The following is a 19873-nucleotide window of genomic DNA, read 5'->3' as shown; positions in this document are numbered from 1 at the left end:
TATATGTGTGTATATATATATACTATGTATTTTTTTGACGAAATCCATGCAATGTAAATTGTCTCTGGATGAATAAACTACTACTACTTCTGTTATGTTAGCTTGTGGTAGAACTGCCCGGTGAACATGATATCGAAAATACGATATTTCGTCTAAAATACAAACCTCATAGGTCGATTGATCGATATCTAGCTCGCTGGTCGCTTGGTTGTTCGCGGTATGTTTCAACGTGGAGGATATGATTATGTTGAAAATTTAGCACAGTCTCTCGTTATGACGTTATTCGCACCTTACCAGTGCTCGCAACTGAAAAAATCTTGACGTTGGGCAATTCGACATTAGAAATGTATTTTTGTGTGGCGACTTTGACACAGAAATATGTTTGACTCAACCAGAAGATTTCGATGACGGGTCAGGTCTTGTTTATCGCCTCAATAATTCATTAAATGGACTTAAGCAGTCATCGCGTTGTTGAAATAATAAGTTTGACTCAGTCTTGAAGACTACTGGGCATATTCGTTTTTGTACTTCCATTCCATAGAGCAAAACAGAAAAATTGTAGAGTGCCATTTCCGTCGATGATAATCACATCGCAGGGTCGATTCAAAATGTATACTGAATTGGTTTTTGACTTGTGTCAGAATTGAAAATAACAGTGGGCTCTTTAGACAGCTTTTTAGACCTGCTGATAGAACAACCAAAGTCCGGGTCCTTCATTTCACAGCAAGCATACACAGAGAAGATTCTACATCCTTTTAACATGTCGATTAAAAACCATTGGAGATTTCCTGTGATCCTGAACAATTAGACAATAAGGCTAGCAACACTCTCAACAGCACTGCCCCCTGTCGTTCAGCTGTAGGATCATGACTTGTCTGACATGCTCTAATTTTCTTGATCTCGCGTATGCTGTTTCAGAAGTTGCTCGATTGATAGCCAAAGCCACTTCTAACTGGAACGCCGTAAAATATTTTCCAAGTGCATCGAAGTACGTTATTATTTAGTGCATGAACTCTAGCAAAATGTTTATATCAGTGTGGAATGTATGTGTTCCAAACATCAACTTGGGGACTTGTTTATAAAGCCTTTAAAGTGAAACATTTAAAGCAGTGTGTACTGAAATAGGACTTTATGAGTAATGTGTTTTGTCCGTATATTATACTGTGCATCACAATTCGATTGGGGTGAAGTTTAAATGAAATAAATCGAACTTTGTTGCGTTTGTAGGTGCCTCCTACTGTGGTACATAGTTTTGTATACCGTTGAATGTCTCTGTTATAAGAGTGTCTGTTATCTGTTTTCCTGTTTATGCTCCAAAGCATAATGGTCTATTGTTTGTGTATACAGTACAGAAAATGCACCATTTTCTTAAGTACCCTGTTACATTCTTGCTACAAAATATATCACCATGAGATGATGTCACACTGTGATTAATTGTAAATAGCAGCTAACAGATATTCCTGACTAGGTGAACTGTGTCGGTGCAACCTAGAGACATGTTCTCTACTGTAAAGACGATTAGTTGTCAGGACCCAAGTTTAATGCTTTCGGTAATCAAACTGACAAGAAGTTAGTGAAGTGGTATTGTTAACATTTTCAACTAGCCTTCCTCGTGATATATGACAGTAATGCTTGTACACACAGAAAATTTTGACCAAACCCAACAGTCTGTGGTAAGTATGGTTTACATTTGTTCTTCCTTTGGCTTTAAATTTTGAGAAAGTATTAATAATTTGATGTTGAGAATGGCGACATAAAGTATAGTAAGAGTTCCTGTTTGGAATAGGGAGACTAATCACTTTCTTATGTTTGCAGGTACCTTACCTGGTGTCCACCGCTCGTGGTCTCGCGGTAGCGTTCTCGCTTCCCGAGCACGGGGTCCCGGGTTCGATTCCCGGTGGGGTCAGGGATTTTCACCTGCCTCGAGATGACTGGGTGTTTGTGTTGTCCTCATCATTTCATCATCATCCAGGAAAGTGGCGAAATTGGACTGAGCAAAGGTTGGGAAATTGTACGGGCGCTGATAACCACGCAGTTGAGAGCCCCACAAACTAAACATCATCATCACCATACCTTACCTGAACTACGCTTTGTCACTTGTTGTTGAGATAATTCAAAATACATAGTATATATATACACACAAATATTGACAGCATAACTGTAGAAGTTGTCACAGCTCCAATAGAGCATCTTTGTCAGAAGGAAGGTTAGTTTGAAGTTTCTGAATGAAATTAAGTAACGTTGTTTATTGGAAGTCTGAAACCTCACCCACTCAGCAGCTTTCATTACCAGAAAAGAGATTTATGCTGTGAATTACATTGCTAGTAATCGGTAGAAAAGGTTAATAATATGCATGATTCTCTAGATTCTATTCCCACTCTTTTATCAATTTATTTGTTTTTCAGTAGACCATTCAGGACAATAGTACTGGATGTGTCAGGTTCATTACAGAAATAATACAAACACATGTAAAACATTAATGTAGTAAGCTGTAGCCTACTGAAAGGAAATATCTTAGCATTCACCTCAGTAGTTATGGGAAAACCCAAGTCAGGATGGCCAGACAGGGATTAAGACTGGCACAGGCACCTCGCTAAGAACATTATTAGAAAAGTAATCACATATACCTAGTCCACACTCCGATTCCAGCATGCACAAAAAGTAAATCAATATAACAAAGATACCAAATTTTGAAAATAAAAACACTACTGAAACAGTGAAAATACATGAACGTATTACATAACACTGCTAAAAAGTACAGCATGCACAGTAAGTAAATCAAGGACATTACTAAAACATGAAACTCTGATATAAAATACCCTTGAAAAAATAAAAACACCTGCTAACACCTATGTCCATCATAACTACGCTAACATCAGATTCCTTATCAGAGGAATTGTATAGCACTGCGTAAGAAACAGAGGCAACAGAAAACCAACAGCAGAAACATTATTTAGCAAAGACACCCAGCATAGATGGTACATCAGTTAACAGAATCAAAATACCTCAACCATAAATGAGTCATAATGATCCTGTAAGGTAACATATTCATTAAATTGTAAAAATTCTTCTCAACAAGAAATGATTTAAAGTCTGCTCTTAAAGCTGTTTCCATCTCCAATAAATTCATCTATGCAGGCAATGCATTATAAATAATGCCACCAAAATGGCTCACATATCCAGAATGAGATTTTCACTCTGCAGCGGAGTGTGCGCTGATATGAAACTTCCTGGCAGATTAAAACTGTGTGCCCGACCGAGACTCGAACTCGGGACCTTTGCCTTTCGCGGGCAAGTGCTCTACCAACTGAGCTACCGAAGCACGACTCACGCCCGGTACTCACAGCTTTACTTCTGCCAGTACCTCGTCTCCTACCTTCCAAACTTTACAGAAGCTCTCCTGCGAACCTTGCAGAACTAGCACTCCTGAAAGAAAGGATATTGCGGAGACATGGCTTAGCCACAGCCTGGGGGATGTTTCCAGAATGAGATTTTCACTCTGCAGCGGAGTGTGCGCTGATATGAAACTTCCTGGCAGATTAAAACTGTGTGCCCGACCGAGACTCGAACTCGGGACCTTTGCCTTTCGCGGGCAAGTGCTCTACCAACTGAGCTACCGAAGCACGACTCACGCCCGGTACTCACAGCTTTACTTCTGCCAGTACCTCGTCTCCTACCTTCCAAACTTTACAGAAGCTCTCCTGCGAACCTTGCAGAACTAGCACTCCTGAAAGAAAGGATATTGCGGAGACATGGCTTAGCCACAGCCAGAATGGAAACATCCCCCAGGCTGTGGCTAAGCCATGTCTCCGCAATATCCTTTCTTTCAGGAGTGCTAGTTCTGCAAGGTTCGCAGGAGAGCTTCTGTAAAGTTTGGAAGGTAGGAGACGAGGTACTGGCAGAAGTAAAGCTGTGAGTACCGGGCGTGAGTCGTGCTTCGGTAGCTCAGTTGGTAGAGCACTTGCCCGCGAAAGGCAAAGGTCCCGAGTTCGAGTCTCGGTCGGGCACACAGTTTTAATCTGCCAGGAAGTTTCTGGCTCACATATGTTTGAGCACAAATTGTTGTGACTTGTTCTGTATGAAGGGACTCACAGTTGTGAATATTATAGCTGTGGTAATCAGAGTTTGTTTCCAGGTCACCAAGCCCAGCACTTGTCAACAACACACATTTGTATATGTACAAGGAAGGTACAGTAAGTGAACACAACTTTTTAAATAGGGGCAGGCAGTAAGTCCTTGCAGAACTATGCGAAAAAAATTTGAATATCTGTTTTCTGTAATGTAAAAATTTCATTTAATTGACTATTAAGTTTACCCCAGAAATCCATCCTAAAAGCTAGAAGAGACCGGAAGTAACCAAAATGAGCCCTTCTGGCACTGTCTGAGGAGAAATGGTCTTTCCAGTTTGTCTTGAACAACATACATTCCTAATAGTCTTGTGCATCATACCTTTTCCACCTCATTTCCGCCCACTACCAGATGGAGATCTTGGTTTAGATTTATCTTTTCAAATGGTATGTAATTTGTTTTCTTCACATTAAGGGTCAACCTGTTGGCACTTCATCATAAATGCAAGGACTTGAGGAGTTGATCAGTTGTTGTGGACAGAGATTCCTTCACGTCTCTCACTATGATACTAGTGTCATCTGCAAACAGAATGATCTTGTCTGCAGTTTATGAGGTGTTTGTCATTTATATGGATAAGGAACGGAACAGGGCCTAACACACTATCCTGGTGTACACCAGTTTGGACGTCCCTTGCAGCACATACTAATCTGACTTATGATTAGTTTAAGCTGATACGAGCGCCACAGTCTGTTATCTGTCTTGGAAATATGATTGAAACTGCTTGTTTTCTACTCCTTCTAACTCCATTGCTTCCAGCTTATCTAAAAGATTTTTTATGACTAATCATATCAAAAGCTTTTGAAAATCTAAATGAACTTCTCAGTGCTATTGTAGTTATCCAAGTTTCGGCATTAGGAAAGTGTTCGATTCCACCTGTCTGCTGTGACCCATGCTGTCATCAAGACGGGGGACACCTCTACTTCCAGCAAATACAATATTGCGGCTATAATATCACTACGTCCAAAGCGAATAAAAATGACAAGACTATTTCACTCAAAAGAAATAATAATAATAATAAAAGCCTCGGAAAAGCGCTCTCATGGTCGGGGACGACACTTGAACCCTATGCCCATCCACAATGTTAACGACACTGCTAGCCACAGGGAAAATGATTTAAATCCAAATAGAGGTATTTTGCAGGATCTGCTTCCTGCAACCACTCTAGAAGGAAAACAAAGACATAGGATGAGATGGTCAGATGAAGTTAACCGACACCTCATGTTATATCATTACTAAGCAACAAACTTAGGAACCAACACAACTGGATACAGATCACAAGTATACACAACATTTATTACCAGATATCCTGAATTAAAATTTTGAACAGAACAACTAGCTGATCAGATCTGTGTAATAATAAAAAATAACAGGATACCCCAGTCTGAATTAGAAAACATCAAACAAGGAGTACAACAAATACTGGAACAAAATAATGTGCAATCAGAAGAAGAAGAAAATACAGTAATGGACTCAAACATCCCAGAGCAAACAAACAAAGAACAACATGCATCAATTAAACAGTCAGAGGAAAACGAAATCTTAAGACAGCCACCAGAACAAGCACAAATAGAACACGAAGTGACACACATGTTAGATATAGAAGAAAAATTTCAGCTGACATATGTTGTTGTTGTTGTTGTTGTTGTTGTTGTTGTTGTGGTCTTCAGTCCTGAGACTGGTTTGATGCAGCTCTCCATGCTACTCTATCCTGTGCAAGCTTCTTCATCTCCCAGTACCTACTGCAGCCTACATCCTTCTGAATCTGCTTAGTGTATTCATCTCTTGGTCTCCCTCTACGATTTTTACCCTCCACGCTGCCCTCCAGTACTAAATATAGAATACAAAGACACAAATACAGACATAAGACCATTCTTGCATAGACCACCAAATAACCCACAAGTCGAAATAAACAATAACAACTATCAACACAATCATACACAACAAAATAAATGAAAATACAACTACGGAAGAGTTACAACTGCTGGTTTATATAGGAGCAATCACTACACTAAATATACACACTAGGCAGAGATCAGAACCAACCAACACACAGAAGAAACCCACAAAACCAGCATGGCAACACAGGCTACAGATCAGAATAGAACAACTGAGAAAAGACATCGGACAGCTAACACAATTTATAATGAATGAAATATCAGACAAAAAACGAAAAAGGTTAGGTAAAATCTCACAAGAAGAAGCGATAGAGCAATTAGATGAAAAGAAGCAGAAATTACAAGCATTGGCCAAACGACTTAGAAGATACAAAAAAAGTGAAAATAGAAGGAAACAAAACCAAACATTCAACACAAACCAAAAGAAATTTTACCAGACAATAGACAACACACACATTAAAATAGACAATCCACCAAACATAACAGACATGGAACACTTCTGGAGCAACATATGGTCAAACCCGGTACAACATAACAGACTTGCACGGTGGATAAAAGCAGAAACAGACACATAAAAAGTGATACCACAAATGCCTGAAGTGATAATTTTGCAACATGAAGTCACCCGAGCAATTAATTCTACGCACAATTGGAAAGCCCCTGGAAAAGATAAAATAGCAAATTTCTGGCGAAGTTCACCTCTACACATTCACATCTAACTAAATTATTTAACAGTTATATTGTAGACCCATACACAGTCCCTGATACACTTACACAAGGAATAACTTATCTGAAACCTAAAGATCAAGCAGACACAGCAAACCCAGCAAAATATCACCCCATAACATGCCTACCAACAATATACAGAATATTAACTTCAGTAATTACACAAAAATTGATGACACATACAACACAGAACAAAATTATAAATGAAGAACAAAGAGGCTGATGCAAAGGAACATGAGGATGTAAAGAGCAACTGATAACAGATGCAGAGGTGACATATCAAGCTAAAATTAAACAAAGGTCGCTACACTACGCATACATTGATTACCAAAAAGCTTTTGATAGTGTACCCCACTCATGGTTACTACAAATATTGGAAATATACAAAGTAGATCCTAAATTGATGCAGATCCTAAACATAGTAATGAAAAATTGGAAAACCACACTTAATATCCAAACAAATTCAAATAATATCACATCACAGCCAATACAGATTAAGCGTGGAATATACCAAGGAGACTCATTAAGTCCTTTCTGGTTCTGCCTTGCTCTGAACCCACTATCCAACATGCTAAATAATACAAATTATGGATACAATATTACTGGAACATACCAACACAAAATGACACATTTGCTACACATGGATGATCTAAAACTACTGGCAGCAACAAATCAACAACTCAACCAATTACTAAAGATAACAGAAGTATTCAGCAATGATATAAATATGGCTTTTGGAGCAGACAAATGTAAGAAAAATAGCATAGTCGATAGAAAACGTACTAAACAAGAAGATTACATACTGGATAACCACAGCGACTGCATAGAAGTGATGGAAAAAACAGATGCCTATAAATATCTAGGATACAGACAAAAAAGAGGAATAGATAATATAAATATTAAAGAAGAACTAAAAGAAAAATATAGACAAAGACTAACAAAAATACTGAAAACAGAATTGACAGCAAGAAACAAGACAAAAACTATAAATACTTATGCTATACCAATATTGACCTACTCATTTGGAGTAGTGAAATGGAGTAACACAGACCTAGAAGCACTCAATACACTTACGCGATCACAATGGCACAAATATAGAATATATCACAGACATTCAGCAACAGAAAGAGTCACATTAAGCAGAAAGGAAGGGGATTTATCGACATAAAAAACCTACCTTATGGACAGGTAGACAATTTAAGAAAATTCTTTATAGAACGAGCAGATACTAGCAAAATACACAAAGCAATCACTCATATAAATACATCGGCTACACCACTGCAATTTCATAACCACTTCTACAACCCTTTAGATCACATAACATCAACAGATATGAAGAAAGTAAATTGCAAAAAGAAAACACTACATGGCAAGCACCCGTATCATCTAACGCAGCCACACATCGATCAAGACGCATCCAACACATGGCTAAGAAAAGGCAATATATACAGTGAGATGGAAGGATTCATGATTGCAATACAGGATCAAACAATAAACACCAGATATTGCAGCAAGCATATTATTAAAGATCCCAATACCACAACAGATAAATGCAGACTTTGCAAACAACAAATAGAAACAGTAGATCACATCACCAGCGGATGTACAATACTAGCAAATACAGAATACACCAGAAGACCTGACAATGTAGCAAAAATAATACATCAACAACTTGCCATACAACATAAACTAATAAAACAACACGTTCCCACATACAAGTATGCACCACAAAATGTACTGGAGAATGATGAATACAAATTATACTGGAACAGAACCATTATAACAGATAAAACAACACCACATAGCAAACCTGACATCATACTCACCAATAAAAAGAAGGAATTAACACAACTAATCGAAATATCCATACCCAATAAAACAAATATACAGAATATAACAGGAGAAAAAAATTGAAAAATACATCCAACTGGCTGAGGAAGTCAAGGACATGTGGCATCAGGATAAAGTTGACATTATACCAATTATACTATCAACTACAGGAGTCATACCACACAATATCCACCAATACATCAACGCAATACAGCTACATCCAAACATATATATACAACTACAGAAATCTGTAATTATTGATACATGTTCAATTACCGGAAAGTTCCTAAATGCAATGTAACATATACCATACAATTAAATGGAAGTCACACTTGATCAAGGTCCGCGTCACTTTTCGTTTTTAACCATACATAACGTCTGAGAAGGGAAAGAAATAATAATAGTAGTGAAACTAACAGGACAGCCATGGGAAGTAGAGGGGTTAGGGCAGGCACAGGCTGAATTTACAGCAATATGAAAAACACTGCCATCACAAAACAAATATTATCCACAAAAACAAACACAGAAAGCTTTCAACATATGATATAATTATACAAACATGAAAACCGTAGGAATCGCAAATTTCACTTCACTTATATAGACCAAACGAAGCGCTCGATACCAAAAATCTAACACATGCAACTCCAAAATGTGGTATGGCAAAATTCCATTCACTTGTATAGCTCAAACAAAGCAAACTATACCAAAATGCCACACACAAATCAAAAACCCAAAACTCCCAAACTCAGTTCACCAGTTAAAATAAACACAAAAAACTGCATACCAAAACAAAGAAACCATAAATAATGCATTAAAAACAAAACGAAAAAAAAATTACTTATCAACCAGCCACTGGAAAATACAGCCAGGCTGACCACCACTGCCGCCTCCCCCCCCCCCCCCCCCTTATCCCTGCCCAAATTAGACACACACACAAACATACACACAAGAGAAGCCCTTGGAAACCAAAACAAAAAAACTCCTCAAATTATAAAGTTGAAAGATAAAACAAAAATTTTGTATAAGTAAAACAATTTCATTTTAATTGAATCGACTGTGGGTTCTTGGTGACGCATCGTAAATTAACTACACAAACACTGTTTTTAGCCTTGTTTCACATTTTATTATTAATGTTATTGCACAACCTAGGTTTCAGGTTATAAGCCCATTTTCAAGTACATCCCTGATTCCCAAAGATGACAGAGCAAGGTAGTGCAGTGGCTAGCACACTGGACTCGCATTCGGGAGGACAATGGTTCAGTCCCACGTCCGGCCATCCTGATTTAGGTTTTCCATGATTTCCCTAAATCACTCTGGACAATTGCTGGGATGGTTCCTTTGAAAGGGCACAGCGGACTTCCTTACCCATCCTTATCTAATACGATGAGACCGATGACCTCGCTGTTTGGTCTCTTCACCCATCCAACCCAAACCAACCCAAAGATGATAATGCACAGATAAATGTAATCACAAGGCAAAGATAATCATCTCAACTTCTTAAGGTATTGATCCATAACTTAATGTACAACTACATCAATGACCATTTTTAACAAATTACATACATTGTTACCATTCCCCAATTATGCTACAATGACTAGACAAAAGCTATGCATCATCCAAGACATTTTTCAATACAATGGACTGGGGCCCAAAGCTACGCTTCTATCCTGTGGTTGTGATCTCATCTAAAAGAGGTGAATAATTGAATTGGATTTGCTCATTTAATAATAGGTGTGGGGATATACACATCTGTTTTTTAATTTCTAAAATTTCCAGTTGATAGAGTTTGTCTCCCTATTCCTCTGTGTGTAAGACTTTTATATCTATTGTGCATTCGTGGTTATTGTTCAGGCAATGTTCTGCAAAGGCTGAATCAGGCTCCCTCAATCTCCAGCTTCTGTGGTGTTCTTTAAGCCTGGTACAGATTGACCTCCCCGTCTATCCATTGTACCGTGACTGATGTTCACGGCAAGTGATTTTATAAACCCCACTTTTTGTGATAGCTGGTTGTTTGTCTTTTGCATTGAGCAAGAAACCACCTATTGCCAGAGGGGCGTAAAAAAACACAGAGAAACCCTTTGCCTTCAAGATGTTACTTATGCTATTTGATGTTTTCCCTGTAAAAGGTAATCTGCACCATTTCTTTTCCTGTTTGTCTGTATTTTTCATTGTGGGCAGTAAGGACCTGGCTTGCTTCTTCATCCTTATACCTAAAATTTTATCAATGGTGTTGGGGGTCAAATTCACTATTTATGGCTATGGCTATTGTTTTTATTGTGTTAAGTTCCTAGTCAAAGTATTCTTGGGACATAGGGATAGAAAGGAGATGGTGGATCATTTGATGGAATGCTGCATGTTTGTAGGATGTTGGAGGGAAGCGGAGATGAAAGTGTCAGTGAAGGAATCTTTTCAGTAAATTTTAAGTATATGGTTACTGCCTCCTATCTTTGAGCTTTTGTCCAGGAAATTTATTTTGCCCCCCCCCCCTGCCCCCCCCCCCCCCTCCCTAAACTCTATGCTGAGCTTTATGTTAGTGTGCCACTGGTTCGTATTTTCCTTTAATTATGTTCTCCATTGGAACCTTTCCACCTACAGAGGATATCATCTACATATATGTACAAATACACAGCGTGTTTTGCCAGTGGTTCTCTCTTCAGAAAATCAGTCTCCCACTTGTCCATGAACATTTCTGCCAGACCATCTGTTTGCTGATAATAGCCCCCTTGTGAGCAGAAATAATTTTGATTTAAAGAACATTCCACTATACTAACAGTGCTCAGCTGCGCTTCTGAATTTATATTGTGTGAATAGATTGTGACACTGGTGACTGTGACACGGTCTTTTACTGGACTAGATGTGAACAAGCTGTACACATCAAAAGAGACTAATTTTGCATTTGTTGGAACCTTAACATCTATTACCATCTTTGGGAATCAGTAATGTACTTGAAAATGGGCTTATAACTCGAAACATAGGTTGGGCAATGACATTAATAATAAATTGTGAAACAAGGCTAAAAACAGTGTTCTAGGCGCTTCAGTCCGGAACCGCGCGACTTCTACGGTTGCAGGTTCGAATCCTGCCTTGGGCATGGATGTGTGTGATGTCCTTAGGTTAGTTAGGTTTAAGTAGTGCTAAGTTATATGGGCCTGATGACCTAAGATGTTAAGTCCCATAGTGCTCAGAGCCATTTGAACCATCTGAGCCTTAAAAACAGTGTTTGTTTAGTTAAAATAATCTCCCTGATGGCCAACTGAGATCTCGAACCAAATCTTCATGTCAGGTAGTTCAACAAATATTTTCTCAGTGCCACATACAGGTTCCTGTCCTCAGAAGTCCGGACTATTGTCAACTTCACAATCTCATTACACACATGAAACATCATGTAGTTGACAATCAAGCTGAACTGCTGCAAATACCTTACCGCCGTCATCTTATCGCCCAACGCAAGCATGGAGCGAATAAAAAACACACAACAATAATTAAACCTAACATGAATGCGTAACCCCTCAAGACAATAAGTCAGTGTAATTCACTGGTGACACAGCACACGCATCCAACAACTATTTCTCAGAATGATTACATGAAGTCAAATTACCGAATATGACACATAACACAAACATCTTGAAACATGAACATCCACCACAAGAGTGTGCCTCCAAATGCAACAACACACCATCTACAAACACGACCCCACCCAAAAACACGGTGTCACAATGACGTCAAAGAACACACATGTGTCACAGGTCAAAGTAGGTGGGTGGAATCGAATGCTTCCCTTGACCCAAAATTTCTGATCAGTTTATTGGTATAATATAGTACCGCAGTTTCTATACATCTACCTGTTTAAATGTCATGTTGGTTGCTAGTCAGTAGACTGTGGTTGTATTTGGTAATTCATTGTTTCATTAATCTTTCAAGTACTTCAGAGAATGCTGAGAGGAGTGAAATGGGTTAATAATTTTCAACTTTACCACTCTTGAATAAAGGTATCACTTTCAATATTTTTAATATTTGGGGGAACGCTCCCTCAATGAATGATAAATTAACAATGTGAGCCAAGAGCTCTGCAATTTGTGCAACAGTAAGGGTTAGAAGTGATAGTGGTACACAATCTACACTAGCTGACATTTTGCATTTAAGGCTCTTAATCACACACATTACTTCATGCTCACTGGTTGAAACTAACCTTATGCTGTCTGCTGGTGTATGAAACCTAAGTGAATCCTGGTCTGATTGATATTCTCAGCAGTATCCCATACATTTTTTGATTTGTTGTCCGACAGTCTTGCCTTTGCAATTATCTGCTGATGCAATTTCTTATAAGTCTTTTTGTTTTCTATAAACTGAGGATTTATGGATCTTTTCATTTGAGAACTGACGATTTTTAAAGTCTTGCAGGAAATTTAATTCCTGAGGTAATCCAGTAACTAGATTTGGTGATCTGACATGAATGGAATCCAGTCAACTTCTTCGGAAAACAAATTCAGAAATTGGACATGAGTACTGAAGAGAAAGCATCATAAACATTGTTAGTACTTCATTGTGTAACTACTTCTAACCAGGATTCATTACTTAGACTATCATCAATATTAGCACAGTTTTCTACATGAAGAAGTACAGCCCTTACTTTCACAGGTTTAGCTGGAATTGTAAGGATGAGGCCATTATGATCAGATAACCCCAACTCAGTGTTAATAATCTCTCTCTCTCTCTCTCTCTCTCTCTCTCTCTCTGTGGTGTCCACTTCTGAAAATATGTTTATGAGTCTTTTAATTCTATTTGTTATTCTTGTGGGGCTATTGATGAGACTAAATTGTAAAAAACATGTTTTGAAACTCCTAAAACAACTTAGCTCAGCCACATTTGTGATTAGAATCATTGCAAATGTTGGGGAGAAACAAATCAGTAAGTTGACATATTTTGCTTATATTCATCCAGTCCTGGGGTAACTCATCTTTAAGAAAGAAAGTCTTCATTGTGCAAAAGTGTGGTGTGAGAATAATACGTGGTGCTCACCCATGATCATCTTGTAGACATCTGTTTAAGGAGTTGGGCATTCTGACTACCGCTTCACAGTATACGAGGTCTTAACAAAAAATTCTGGAACATTTGTAAATCCACGCCAATAACATGTTGGAACAAAATGTGATTTGCATCCCTGCACACACATCAGTTTAATGTGTAATTGCCGGGAGTTTCATTGTAGTATGTCTTTTAGTTATTGTTCAGTGCTGTAGTGAGTAGTACATTGCGTTGCTCAGTTCGCGAATTTTGAGCTGGCAGAGTTAGATGAGCAATGTGTCTGTATTAAATGTTGTGTGAAATTCAAGAAAGTCTTTATAGAGACCAAATGATGCAGTAAGCCTACAGTGATGAGTGTTTCAGCCGCACTTGGTGTTACAATTGGTTCACATGGTTTAAAACTGACTGGACAGAAGTTAAAGATGACCCTAATTCATGATGCCCTTCAATATCTACTGACAATGCTCATGTCAGCAATGTCAATGAAACTGTGCATGCCAATCGAAGACTGAGTGTTCAAGAGATTTCAGAAGAATGTAACGTATTAGTTGGATCATATCGTGAAGTCTTGACACAGCATCTTGGAATGCATCATGTTGCTGCCAAGTTTGTCCCATGGTTCAAGAGTCGAGACCAGAAAGAGCTTCGCCTCGCAATCTGTGAAGAGCTTTTTGATCACACAAATTATAGTGAGATGTTGCTTGAGAGAGCCATAACTGGTGATGAGACTTGGGTTTATGGTTATGAGACCAAGGTTCAGTCTTCACAATGGGTCCGGAAAGGTTCTCCAAGACAAAAAAAAGCTCATCAGGCAGCTCAAACATCAAAGCCATGTTGATAATTTTCTTTAACTTTGAAGGATTAGTTCATCATGGATTCATGCTACAGGGACAAACTGTTAACCGATGGTACTATTGGGATGTGTTGCGATGCCTGCGAGAAAATGTGAGAAGGAAATGGCCGGAAATGTGGTGATAATTCATTTCTCTTGCATCCCAATAACACATCTGCACATCCATCCCTGCTGGTGCGTGAGTATTGAATAAAAAACAAAATCACTGTGCTGCGTCATTCTCTGTACTCTCCAGACCTGGCTCCTGTGGACGTTTTCATATTTGCAAAGGTGAAAATCCTGTTGAAAGGATTAAGATTTGTAACGATAGACGAGGTAAAAGAAAATTCACAGACAGCGCTTCACATGATGTAGCAAAAGGCGTACCAAGACTGCATCTCAAAGTGGAAGCAGCGTTGGGAGAAGTGCATCAATTGTGGAAATTGCGGAGAAGAGTGTTTCAAAGGAGATCATGCACAATAAGTGAAAGGTAGGCATAGAAAAATTTTGTGGACAAAGTTCTAGAATTTTTTGAACAGACTCCAGATTTATTCCATCATGAAGTTTGTTGTAAATGATCCACTGCAGTTCAAGAGGAACAATGAGGTATATAGATACAATACCAGAAAGAAAAATTACATTCATTACTCCACATCAAGGTTATCTTTAGCCTAAAAGGGGTGCATAGTGCTGCAATAAAATTTTTGATCATTTACCCAGTGATGTAAAATATCTGACAGACAGAAAATTAAAATTTGATAACAAACTGAAAAAGTTTCTCCTTGACAACTCCTTCTATTCCGTAGAAGAGTTTCTATTATTGTAATATGTAAAAGGTGGTGCATAGGAATTACTAATTCATATCTGTATATCTTTTTTTTTCTTTTTGTACAGAAAAAAAGAAATTAGAAACATTCAGAATGTAACCGTATGTACAAATCAATTTGTGATGTGAATGTGTAATGGCTCGTTTCACATTGTTATGATATGATCCATGGAAAATGTTACTAACTAAATTTAGAAGAGAAAACATGCTGAAGCTGTGCCATACCTCAAGAATTAGTTCCCTAAGTGCTCACAAGGTCTATATTAATGCCCACACAGACAATTACAGTGAGGAGACTCCAGTTTATTGATGAAGGTGTCTGTACCCACTAGGGGCTCTACAAACCACTACAAGTATAACTATACATCACCTGTCTCCCCATGCTGTTGAACAACACCAGCTTCAAAATGTTTTTAAATCCTCAGATCCTCTGCCACTCACTTCCTTTTATATTCAACATTAGGTTTAAGAAAAATACAAACTCAACCACTTTTGGTATCCTTCCTACAAAACTGACTAGCCAAATTGAAATAATTTATGGTGACAATACCGTTCAGAATCCCCACGCCAGTGCTCCATGATACACATACACTCGGTATTGGCGCCGTTATCTACAATTTCAGGTTCAGAAGATTTAGTTCTTGGACTCTGGATATTATAGGTTAAAATATGAAAGCCTCTAGAATAGAGACTGGTGACAGAGCACTCACTTGGGCACTAAGGGTTTTCTGCACCTTGCAGGTCTTGTTTTGAGCTGCATTGCAAAGCACTCCACAGCAGCTACTGGTTAGACTGGATCAACAGGTGCCAGGGAAGGGTCTCCTTGTATTACTGCTGGTGTCTGATTTCCAACTTCTGATGTAAGGTCCTCTGCTGTTGATGCAGGGTGCTCTGCTGCCGATGTAAAGTCAACTGTTGAGGGTGTTCCATCCTCATTCGTAGGCGACCTGGCCCCTGGTGTGGGTGATCTGATGCCTGCTGTAGTTGGCCGACATCACCAATGTGTGAACTGACCTCAGCTGCAACAGTACATGGTTTCAGGACCCTTCAAAAGCTGCATTCACAGACTCCCTGCAGATATTTTCAAAATGTTTGTTCTTTCACTTTATTGTGCAGTTTTACATAAGGCCATGCCTAATGAGGTAACTTAACAAATGATGAAATTCAGTTCTGGTGTTTTTTTGTAGAGGTCCATAAGAACAAACTCAAACCGTGCACTTCTTCTTATAGAGATAATTTGCAACTCCAGTTAACACACAGTTGCTACCAGGTTTAACTAATTTCTTACAGCCTATCAATACTTCTTTGAGGAGGGCCACTGGGTTTGGTGATATGGTATTCACAACATTGAATCCAGGTTCACTACTAGCCTTAACAACTGCTACACACCTTGGACAGTATGACAATACCATTTACTTTCTTCTTCTTCTTCTTCTTCTTCTTCTTCTTTACTGTTTCCTGCTGCACTTGTTTATGTTTTTATGTTTTGGCAGCCTAGAGACAGTCATCTCCATTCAGGATTTAGCATTTATTGTTAGTCTTCAACATGAGTTGTGTGTCATTGCACCATAACAGAGACTACCTTCTTCACCTCCAGAAAGTATTATTCTGCACAAATTTATGATCATATTTCCATCACAAAATGAATTTAACACATCTTCAGTTTCCTGAACATACCTTTTTGCTGCTAGAAGTTCTCACTGAAGAGCACTTTCCACAGATACCTCACGGTTTTCAAAACATTTCGCGATTGCTGTTAGCCTTGGTTTGCAGTAAGAGAAACCACAACAAGTAGTTTGATTTAATGTACAGTCTGCGTTCACCAAACACACTGAGTACATCCACACATACAAAACAAGACAAAGCTTTACAACTTTCATCACAAAATTTTATGACAGGAAATGCACTTTCTACTAATATCGATGAAACTGCGAATTACTAACAAGTCAGTTCACAATGCCGTCATGACCAAGATGGTTACTGGCTGCCCTTGGTATTCATCCACCTCTTGGAGAGAAAACAGTGAAGATTCCAGACAACTCTTGGACTTGCAACTTAAAAAAGAGCCATAACTGGTAGGGTAAGTGTGCAAAGCATGTGTTTGAACATTTTGTCATTAAAGTCATTATGTGATTTGAAAGGGATAGTAAATAAATGTGAAATATACTGTGAATGGGTAGTGAAAATTCCTTTCACCCCTTGTTAAAGCTGTCCCATACCCAAAATTTTCTGCCATGTGTAGTTGTTGATAAAGACTGGCTAGTGTGTGTTATTGGTCCCCCCCCCCCACCCCCCCACCCCCCCACCCCCTTAAATCTTGGTTATTGTGACAAACTGATCTGTAGCATAGGGTATCCTGATGCGTATGTTAGGCTGGAAGGTTGTGTGTTTTAAGGTTGAATATGGGCAAGTGAAAAAAATTTGAAGTAAGGATTTTCCATTTAAAAGTTGACATCGGGAATAGCGTAAGTGCAGTACTTCAAGGTACACACAAAAAATTCTCTTGTGCATATGGCTGTAGAGTTAGAGAAATATCTGTCTTGTGGGTACGATTGTGTTTAGCATTACAGTGCAGCTTCCATGTAAAGCATCAGGTGTAAAATTCTTCTCAGAGCAAAGTTAGCTTCTTGAATTGTATCAGAACAAGTGTGAGGCATACATTTGACTCCATAGTATTGGTTTCATTTCATTACTGTCTTATATATAACCAAGGAGTGTTTCTGTGTTAACATTGTGAAGCCCTGTAACTATGTGGAGTACTTTCCATAACTGTCAGATTGGGAACAGAATCAAACACATTTTCTACATTATTTTACTCTAAATGATGAAATGCTCTGTGGAGATAAGGTAATGTTGCTTCTTATGCCCAAACCTCCAGATGTCAGACTTTCAGGTCTGTACCAAATGTTGTGCGTCAATAGAGTATCAACCAAAACACCAATTTAGTTCATTCTGTGTGCTGTAATCCAGTAGAAGGTGTGTAAATGGTAATTGGAAGTAACACCAGAATTACAGAGTATAGGGAAACCATATCTGTGAGTTGTGAACTTGAAGGTCTCTGGTAGGTGAGTTGGCAGAGCGTCAGGTTGTTGTACTAAAGATCCCAAATTCAAAACAATTACGCATGAAATTGTTATATTGGAGAAAATTTTTCTGACACATAAAAGAACGTTTGAGAGTTCATAGTACTGTTCTTTTGGAAGTCTGCTTTCGCTTCGTTAGTTGAAAGTAGCGAACCTATAGTGTACATTTGTATAGATAACACCACATGTATTTATACATATGTACTCTATAGGTTTGCTCCTTTCAGCTAGCAAAGCGAAAGCAGACTGCCAAAAGAACAGTGCTGTAAACTCTGAAATGTCCTTTTGTACATCAGAAAAATATTCTCCCATGTAACAATTTCATGTGTAAACTGTTAAAAAATATTGCAATGATTGGGAATCGAACTCGGGACCATTAGTACGATGATCTGTCACTCTACCAACTCACCTACCAGAGAACTCAACATTTGCAGCTCACAGATACGCGTTTCTTATACTTCGTAGTTCTGGTGTTACTTTTAATTGCCATTTACACATGTTCTACTGGACAATAGCACAGAGCACGAACTAAATCAGTGTTTTGGTTGATACTCTATTGACACACAGCGTATGGTACTGATCTGGGTGTCTGGCATTTGGAGGTTTGGGTGTTAGTGATATATTGCATTATGAACACCAGATCTTGTCAGTATTAGTTTCCAGTTGTACTTTTTTGACAGTTTGTATTATACATAGTTCAAAATTTATGTGTAACAGGTGGCTATGTTGGAGCAACCGAGTCTCATGTATTGAACTTATTTGCAGGTACAGGAGCCAGTTTCACAAAATTCTTCACATATTTTTTTGCTTTATGTGAGACTTACAGTGTCTAAGCTAGACTTACAATGTCTAAGCTAGTGGTGTTAAGAAATTCCAGTGAGTACACTTAGCAAAGTCACATTGTGAGCTTGAGCAGACGTCTAACACAGTTATTGCTGTCTGACCGACTATTGCCTTCATGAGAAGGGTTAATAGCTACTTTCTGCCAAATGAAGTGGATACTTATACTTTAGAAGACAGATTTGGAAAATATCATCCAATATGTAGCCTCTCCCCAATGTTATTCAATCTGTATATTGAGCAAGCAGTAAAGGAAACAAAAGAAAAATTCGGAGTAGGTATTAAAATCCATGGAGAAGAAATAAAAACTTTGAGGTTCGCCGATGACATTGTAATACTGTCAGAGACAGCAAAGGACTTGGAAGAGCAGTTGAATGGAATGGACAGTGTCTTGAAAGGAGGATATAAGATGAACATCAACAAAAGCAAAATGAGGATAATGGAATGTAGTCGAATTAAGTCGGGTGTTGCTGAGGGAATTAGATTAGGAAATGAGACACTTAAAGTAGTAAAGGAGTTTTGTTATTTGGGGAGCAAAATAACTGATGATGGTCGAAGTAGAGAAGATATAAAATGTAGACTGGCAATGGCAAGGAAAGCGTTTCTGAAGAAGAGAAATTTGTTAACATAGAGTATAGATTTAAGTGTCAGGAAGTCATTTCTTAAAGTATTTGTATGGAGTGTAGTC

General features: G+C 38.4%; 1 protein-coding gene across 1 annotated transcript in view; it reads left to right on the top strand.

The window, feature by feature from the left end:
* The first annotated feature begins 209 nt into the window (after positions 1–209).
* The window catches only part of LOC126149144 (uncharacterized), a 35384-nt gene continuing 15720 nt past the window's right edge, over positions 210–19873 (top strand). The window contains exons 1-2 of the mRNA XM_049915797.1: positions 210–1673; positions 1816–2000. Coding sequence (XP_049771754.1) covers positions 1620–1673; positions 1816–2000 — 239 coding nt within the window. The 5' untranslated portion in view covers positions 210–1619. The remainder of the gene's footprint in view (positions 1674–1815; positions 2001–19873) is intronic.

The sequence above is a fragment of the Schistocerca cancellata genome, chromosome 2, assembly GCF_023864275.1.
Source record: "Schistocerca cancellata isolate TAMUIC-IGC-003103 chromosome 2, iqSchCanc2.1, whole genome shotgun sequence".
Classification (NCBI taxonomy): Eukaryota; Metazoa; Arthropoda; class Insecta; order Orthoptera; family Acrididae; genus Schistocerca; species Schistocerca cancellata.
Note: the sequence above shows the minus strand (reverse complement) of the source record. Positions and strands in the feature narration are given on the sequence as shown.